At 36.4% G+C, this 8,350-nt stretch overlaps 1 protein-coding gene across 1 annotated transcript; it reads left to right on the top strand.

Moving 5' to 3' along the window:
- Nucleotides 1-311: 311 nt before the first annotated feature.
- LOC113275377 (extended synaptotagmin-1-like) lies at nucleotides 312-5,761 on the top strand. Its single transcript, XM_026524862.1, has 14 exons — nucleotides 312-996; nucleotides 1,528-1,602; nucleotides 1,713-1,820; nucleotides 1,937-1,969; nucleotides 2,071-2,160; nucleotides 2,273-2,398; nucleotides 2,588-2,728; nucleotides 2,860-3,279; nucleotides 3,419-3,553; nucleotides 3,677-3,898; nucleotides 4,045-4,317; nucleotides 4,468-4,605; nucleotides 4,967-5,272; nucleotides 5,394-5,761. Exons 1-14 carry the CDS (start codon nucleotides 808-810, stop codon nucleotides 5,625-5,627), a joined length of 2,490 nt encoding a protein of 829 aa, XP_026380647.1. The 5' UTR covers nucleotides 312-807; the 3' UTR covers nucleotides 5,628-5,761.
- The last annotated feature ends 2,589 nt before the right edge of the window (nucleotides 5,762-8,350 follow it).

The raw sequence follows: 8,350 nt of genomic DNA, 5'->3' as shown, positions 1-8,350 counted from the left end.
ACACTTTTTCTGTTTTTAAAAATAAAATAAAATGATAATATCTCTTTTCTAGAAACAACACCGATATTATCCTAAATGCATCATTACCTGATTTCCACCGGTAAAAAAGATCTACATTGATTCATCAAATCTTAGAAAAACCATTTTATAGTATGCATGATTTAGGACAACATTTGTGTAAGCTCTTACGTGGACACATGTTAATTAATTTCCCGGAATAAAAATTTATTTGAAATTTCCTCCACGATATAAAAAGAAAATAATAAATTCTCTAAGAGATTTATAAGAACAGAAACGCGATTCTTCTTAAATAAGGAAAACCATTGATTTTCTGAGTACACAGACATGAATATTTGCTACCTAAATATCCGAACTTAAAGACTCTTCCGTCTGACTTGTTACTTTAATAATTTACTACAACTCTGTTTCAGCCATCCATCATCATCGTCTCTTTCAAAACACAAGACAATAGAAAAAGCCGTCTCTTTTACTTTCTGTCTCACTTAAAACAATTCTCAAACGACTCATTATTATTTTTTTATTCTTTCTTTCTTTCTTGATCGTTTGGTGTTCTCTCTTCCTCTGTTCATAACGGATTCTTTCTTTCACTTCTTCTCTTCAGCTTCTTACAAACTGAATTGGGAGTGGGGATCTGAAGCGACCCTTTCTATATCTCAGTCCACTCTTCTGTATTCACTCATAAATTTTGTAGCTTGACTGTAAAATTTGGAGTATATTTTGATGATGATGAAGAAGAAGAAGAAGTGAAGGAAATTCAAAATTAAATTAATTTAATTTTTTGAAGAAATGGGTGGAAAAAGAAATAGGGAATTTTTAGCTAAAGAAGCAACAGAGTTTCTGAATCATGTAATGGTGGAAAGGTCTTTGTTTCCTTTCATGATTCCTATGGTTTTTGTTGCTTGGATTATTGAACGTTGGTTCTTCCCTTTCTCAAATTGGGTTTTGCTTGCTGTCTCTGTTTGGGCAACAATTCAGGTACAACACTATCTTCTTTTTTTCTTTTTCAATTTGGGTCTAAATTTCTTGAATTTCGACTTAAAAGTCAGAAATTTTTTGGGTCTTTGCAAATAAGCTTGTTTTAGTTATGATTTTAGTTCTATTGCAGTTTGAGATTTGCAATTTTTTGTCTTAAATGTTGAAAACAAACAACAAAAATTTGCCTAAAATTATTACTCCTGTAGTAACTTTACTAAACATAATTTGCTAAAGATTAACTAGTACTGTCCATGTTTTCTTTTATTGGTAAAAAAAATGATGACAACCGAGTGCTCAGCGATTTTGTGTGTTGAATCTTGTTGAATTCAGTAACTTTGATCTTACTTCATCTGCCATATTAGAATATGTTTGATTAATTAATTGTAAGTAATTACGGTTGACAAATTAAACTTAAAGTGCATATTTTTTTTAATCTGGTATGAGTGAGATCAAGGTTGTGGAAAAAAGAAACTATGATGTTAATAACGGTACACAGGAGAAATCATGTGACTTATATCTTTTAATTTGTAGTATTGTAGGTATCAACGGAAGGTTCTTATAGACGACTTAAACAAAAGATGGAAGCAAGTTCTCTTATATACATCGGTAATACTCTCTTTATTACATTGTCTTATGTCTATGAAGGTGATTATAGTTGTTCTTTGTTAGGTGATTATAGTTCTTTGTTACGATGGCCAATCAAAATGTTTTTGCAGCCCATTACACCATTAGAGCAGTGTGAGTGGCTGAACAAGTTGTTCATGGAAATTTGGTCTAATTCTATTAACCCAAAGCTTGCAAATAAGTTTTCGTCAATTGTTGAGGTTAGCTTCCTGAACTTCGTTTCGGTAATTTCCTTGTAGTTTCTCTTTGTATTAAACTTGCACTGTTATCGGTGGGGCTCCAATTTGTCTAAATGTGTGTCCATCATTTGTTGCAGAAACGCTTAAAACATCGAAAACCGAGATTCATTGTAAGTTTGCTTTTGTCTATGGTTTATTTGTTGTTTGTATAGCCCTAAGTATCGAAGGATAGTCACAAATTACATTCTTCCGGGGAAACTATTATTTGTAGGAAAAAATTGAATTGCAGGAGTTCTCACTAGGATCAACCCCACCCAGTTTTGGGTTGCATGGGACACGTTGGTCAACTTCGAGTGATCAGGTTTGGTTTCTGTTTACCTTCCGAACATCTGTCTACTTTCTTCTGACATACATTCTAAAAGATTGTTCACCCATGTGGTTTGGTATGATGATATGTTTTCCTATCTTAACAGCAAATCTTGCATATGGGCCTTGAGTGGGACTCAAACAGTGTAAATATAATGTTGCTGGCAAAATTGTCAAAGCCATTATCTGGGACTGCTCGAATTGTTATTAACAGCATTCACCTCAAAGGAGATGTATGTAAAAGTTCTTCACAATTGAATTGTTATTCCTTTCCTGTTCTTTCTTAGCTTCCGTAATTGTTATGACAATGTAGGAAACATGTTAATAGGTTTTCAGATCTATGTGCAAAGTCTTTTGGCTGTAGTAATGCATTTTTTGCTGGAAATATTATTCATATTCTATCCGTTTATAATCTTATACAGCTTCGCATCATGCCCATTCTTGATGGGCAAGCTCTTTTGTATTCATTTGAACCAACTCCTGAGGTGAGGATCGGCGTTGTCTTTGGAAAAGGAACCCAAACACTTCCGGCGACTGAACTGCCAGGTGTTAATTCTTGGTTGGTGCGTTTCTCTTTCCACTTATTAATTTTATTTAGCGAAGCACACTGAAAATTAGTAGTATAATTCTTAGTGAAAATCCTATATTAACACATGTTAAGTGTATCTTAGTGAACATGTTCTTCTTCACTCAGGTCAAGCTTTTCACTGATACCTTGGTAAAGACTATGGTCGAACCTCGTCGCCGATGCTACTCTTTGCCTCCAGTTATTCTCAATAAAAAGGCTGTTGGAGGCATATTTTCTGTGACTGTTGTTTCAGCAACTACACAACTCACAGATAAATTGAAAGGATGCAATTCTGGAAGCCTGGAGAGCTCTGTAAGAAATGGTACTTCCGAAGGATATTCAGGCAACGGAGTTGGACAAACATTTGTTGAAGTTGAACTCGAGGAGTTAACGAGAAGAACGAATGCCAGCCCAGGTCCAGACCCTAAATGGGATTCGACCTTTAATATGGTCCTGCATGATGATGCTGGAATTATAAAATTTAATCTCTATGAATGGATTCCAAACAATTTGAAGCATAACTATATAACTAGTTGTGAAGTTAAGGTACTGATCGACTGTTGTTACTCTTTTGAGTCTATTCAAGAAAGTGATATCCCAAGATGTAATTGCACTCTGTATAGGGAATTCTCTAAATTTGGTTTGCGGAATCTGATTCTCACAAAATTTGAACTGTTGTGAACAGGTGAGGTATGTTGCGGATGACTCCACTACGTTCTGGGCAATAGGACCTAGATCCAGTGTACTAGCCAAACGGGTTGCATTTGATGGTCAAGAAGTTGATATGGTTATCCCATTTGAGGGACCTAATTTAGGAGAGGTAACAACTTACTTTTGTCTCACTTATTTAATTTGCTTAGAATTTGATTTCCAGCTGTAACAATCTCTTTCTCTTTTTTATGAGATTTGTCCAACCCGTAACAATCTCTTTCTGTTTTTACAGCTGACAGTGAGGCTGGTGCTGAAAGAGTGGCAGTTTGCAGATGGTTCGGTTAGCTCAAACAACACTTCTGTTATTGGCTCTCAACGGTCTATGAATCGCCCATCAGATGATCATCCAAGAACAGGAAGGAAAATCAAGTTAACTGTTGTGGAAGGGAGAGATTTGGTGGTAAAGGATAAAGCTGGAAAGTCCAACGCATATGTAAAACTACAGTATGGGAAGGTTTGTCTATTCGTTCATTGGGTGTCCCTTGTCAATTTTTTTTTGACAACATGTTTTCTAAAATTGTGAATAAGAATTCTCGTTATCTGCTTACCGAGCTAGAAAGCTATTCATGCATGACTGATACTGCTACAAACTTTATTCAGGGTCTTTACCGAACAAAGACTGCAAATGTATTGAAACCTGTCTGGAGTGATAAGTTTGAACTCGATGAGATTGGAGGTGGTGAATATCTCAAGATAAAATGTTACTCCGAGGACACTTTTACTGATGACAACATTGGAAGTGCACGAGTGAATTTGGAAGGATTGGTTGAAGGCTCTGTGAGAGACATTTGGGTACCTCTTGAAAAAGTCAGTGCAGGAGAACTGAGGCTTCAAGTAGAAGCAGTGAAAGTTGATAACTACGAACAATCTGGGGTATGCATCTAAATCAACCATTGGCACACAACCGTAGAGTACTCTGCATGGATGACTCACTAATTTATCATTACAATATTTTTGCTTATTACATGTGTATTGTTCACTGGTTTATCTTTACAATACATGTACTCATCCAAACATATGCAGAGTTCTCACGGAGGATCTGGGAATGGTTGGATTGAATTAGTTATCATTGAGGCGAGGGATCTTATTGCTGCTGATTTAAGGGGAACAAGTGATCCATATGTGCGTGTCCATTACGGAAACTTAAAGAAACGAACAAAGGTTTGAATTCCCTACACTTTTTGTTTCTGATGAATTTTTGTTTCCAAATGACAAATACGAACATGGGATCTGATTTTTATGATGACTTCACTCAAACAGAGAGATACTTGAGCAGGTTACTTGGAAATTTCAATACCAAGTTTGATGTTCATGACACATGTTTAGCATACGTCAGGGAAAACTCACCATGTCAGTAGAACTTGTAATACTGTCTGTTACACAGGATATCATTGTTTAAAAATTTTCAACTGTTCAACATGTTTATGACACATGTTCAATTGTTCAAGATACCGTTGTTTCAAATTTTTCGTCAGTTGTATGCTAAAGTAATGGAGCTTCAAAAAATTTCGTTGTTATGCAGGTTACATATAAGACTCTCACGCCTCAATGGAACCAAACATTAGAATTTCCCGATGATGGTAGTCAGTTAGAGTTACATGTGAAGGATTATAATGCCCTGCTACCAACGTCCAGCATTGGAGATTGTGTTGTAGAATATCAGTGGTTACCACCAAACGAGACGGCTGACAAGTGGATACCTCTCCAAGGAGTGAAAAAAGGAGAGATCCACATAAAAGTAACACGCAAAATTCCAGAGCTACAAAAGAGACCCAGTACAGATTCCAATAGTTTGCATCTGACTAAAGCCAATCAAATTTCTGATCAGGTATAATAAAGAATTCCGAAACATTTCCTCCATGCTGCCTACTCTTGTAATTTGCGTTTTTTTGTTTTGTTTTGTTTTAGTTATGTGATTCACTAACTTGAGAGTTGCTGATGATGAACAGATGAGACAAGTCTTGAGAAGGCTTCGAAGGCTAGTTGACGATGCGGATGTGGAAGCTTTATCACTTGCAGTGAGTGAGATGGAAAGAATTCAAGAGGTAGAGGAAGACTACATGGTGCAGCTTGAGTCTGAACAGTCGCTGCTTATAAATAAGATTGGTGAGCTTGGTCAAGAAATGTACAAATGCTCGCCTTCCCCAAGAAGGAAAAATTCCTGTAGTAAAAACTCGAATTAGTATTTATCTTCCTTTACGGATACTGATTTTTAAATGTTCGATAGTCTTATTCGGTTTCCACAGAATGTAAATTTGCAAACAGGCATTACTGTTTAATGATAAAGAAGGTGAGACTAAGATGTTACCCAGAAAAACACATGACTGCATTGAGATTTCTAAATAAAATAACATAAAATAATCTGAAATCTTAATTAACAAAAATTTGACCTCTCTTTGAGTGCAACTGTATGAATTTATCACTGTTCAAAGAGACTAGACTATGAGTATGAATCACTGGTCGAAAACAGTCATTCTCAAATCCTTTCTTCTCAACTATCTTGTGAGTATTCAAATCCAAATCCCAAAGCAACAGTCTGTTCTTCTGTCTAACTAGCAATTTGCCATCCTTCATCTTCACAACTTCCACATCCAAGCTATTTGGCCAGCATGAGAAGTGGTCCGGCCCAGGTTGTTTGGGAAGGGTCAGAATATGTGAATTAACCCAGCTATTTGTTGCGGGGTTCATTAGAACCCATAACACAAGTTTAGCATTTTCTAAATAATAATCATCTTTTTTCAGATATAAACACAATTGCCCTTCCATCTCTATTAACTGCATATAATCATGCATATTACCATACTCATCAGGATTATCACAGGAAGCTCCACCATGTTGCATCGTGCTGAACTTATTTATTTCAATATCGAATGCCATAATGGATTTTGAACAAGTAAACTCAGGGTCCTCAAAATCACTGGAAATGCTGTCGACCATCCAATATAAAATCCCGTTTATGATCGTGGGTGGTCTTTCGCTACTTGGCATATACGAGTATCTGCTAATATTTCTCTGTAATTTAGTTTTTCTCTGTAATTTGGATCCAAAACTTAGTATGTGAAAGGCATACTTTCCACTGTTTCCACCTATATAATCCGGATGTAGAAGAAGCAGCTCGTATTCCTTGTTGTGAGGATTGAAATAAAATCCACATACTGTGAAGTCCCAACCTTTCGTCGTAATAGTTACCTGTTGTTGTTGGCGCAATGCGAAAGTGAGATGGGTTTGTAGAAATGATTTAAGAAACAAAGATTGGTTAATTGAATGATAAGTGAGGTTTATATTAATTGGAAATGAAAGTGATACAATGGAACTTTAGTGTCGCAACTTTGGCTCACTCAATTTCTTACAGGAAAGTCACTTGGACTTGCACTTATCTCTCTAGCTCTCACTCATTCTTTATCTACCTCACATGAATTTTCAGATGATATGATTTGATGGATTACTACTGATCGGCACTTTCCTATTTATAGATAATCCATGACCGACCAAAGGTACTCTTGTAAACTCTGGAATATTCTACCACTTGACCGACCAACTAAGAAAAATATCTAGAGAAAGAATCCTCCAGATAATTGCGGAAGATGCTAAAAAAAGAAGTATCCAGACATCGTACTCTAGCTCCCCTTTTGGGCCAGACAAAGCTAGATTGTTCTGGGCTTTTCTTAACCCAGGAAACTAAGTCATACACACTTCAAGATTATTCTAGAATAATCAAAAATTAATTTATAATTTTAACACCCCCTCTTAATTTGTGATGTTAAGCTTTTCTCTAAAATGATTGAACTTGTCCACTGTGACGGTTTTAGTGAAAATATCGGCATTTTGTTCTTGTGTTGGACAAAATTGGAGCTCAATTTCCTTGTTTTCGACCAGCTCTCTGATAAAGTGATGTCGTAGCTCTATGTGCTTCGTCCGTCCGTGAAAGACTGGATTTTTTGTCATTGCAATTGTAGACATATTGTCACAGTAGATAGTCGTCGGCTGCTTTTGCCTTTGTTGTAGGTCGGTCATTATTCTTCTCAACCATATTTCCTCACATGCTGCACTTGTTGATGCTATGTATTCTGCTTCGGCTGACGATAATGCCACCGTACTTTGTTTTTTAGAACTCCAAGAGATAACTTTTGTTCCCATACAGAAAACATAGCCTGATGTGCTCTTTCGGTCTTCAATAGAACCTGCCCAATCGCTATCTGTGAAGCCAATTAAATCATTATCTTTTTCTCTTGTATACTTGATGCCAAAATCCTTCGTTCCCTTTATATACCGAAGAATTCTCTTTGCGTCTGCATAATGTAACTTGCTTGGCTCGCTCATAAACCGAGAAACAATACTGGTAGCATTGACGATGTCTGGCCTTGTATTTGTTAAGTAGATCAGTGAGCCGACTAGACTTCTGAATAAGGTTGGATCAACTTTTGTCGCTCCATCATTTTTTACCAATTTCTCATTGGTACCCATTGGAGTTGCAATTGGTTTGCAATCCATCATGTTGAACCTTTTCAGTAAGTCTTCTGCATATTTTTCTTGGGAAATGAATATTTCTTCTGGAGATTGTTTTACTTGAATCCCAAGAAAATATCGCATAATTCCTAAGTCTATCATCTCATATTCTTTCATCATCTCCTTCTTAAATTTTTCTGCCATCTCTTGTTTTGTACTGGCATAAATTAAATCATCGACGTAGAGACAGACGATTAGAAAATCTGTACCTTGTTTTTTGATGTAGAGTGATGGCTCACTTGGACTCTTCTCAAATCCATTATCTCGGAAATACTTGTCGATTTTGTTGTTCCATGCACGCGGAGCTTGCTTGAGACCATATAGTGCTTTGCGGAGACGATATACCATTTTTTATTTTCCTTTGCAGACATATCCTTGAGGTTGTTCGACGTACACCTCT

The sequence above is a fragment of the Papaver somniferum genome, chromosome 4 (genome assembly GCF_003573695.1).
Source record: "Papaver somniferum cultivar HN1 chromosome 4, ASM357369v1, whole genome shotgun sequence".
Lineage (NCBI taxonomy): Eukaryota > Viridiplantae > Streptophyta > Magnoliopsida > Ranunculales > Papaveraceae > Papaver > Papaver somniferum.
The sequence above is the reverse complement of the archived record's forward strand: the minus strand, read 5'-3'. Positions and strand labels throughout refer to the sequence as shown.

Bases quoted from the DNA above. Each gene is read 5' to 3' on its own strand.
- LOC113275377 (XM_026524862.1), top strand. From the start codon at position 808: ATGGGTGGAAAAAGAAATAGGGAATTTTTAGCTAAAGAAGCAACAGAG. The intron at 2,399-2,587 runs GTATGTAAAAGT...AATCTTATACAG, and splicing joins GCATTCACCTCAAAGGAGAT to CTTCGCATCATGCCCATTCT. The intron at 3,280-3,418 runs GTACTGATCGAC...TGTTGTGAACAG, and splicing joins TAACTAGTTGTGAAGTTAAG to GTGAGGTATGTTGCGGATGA.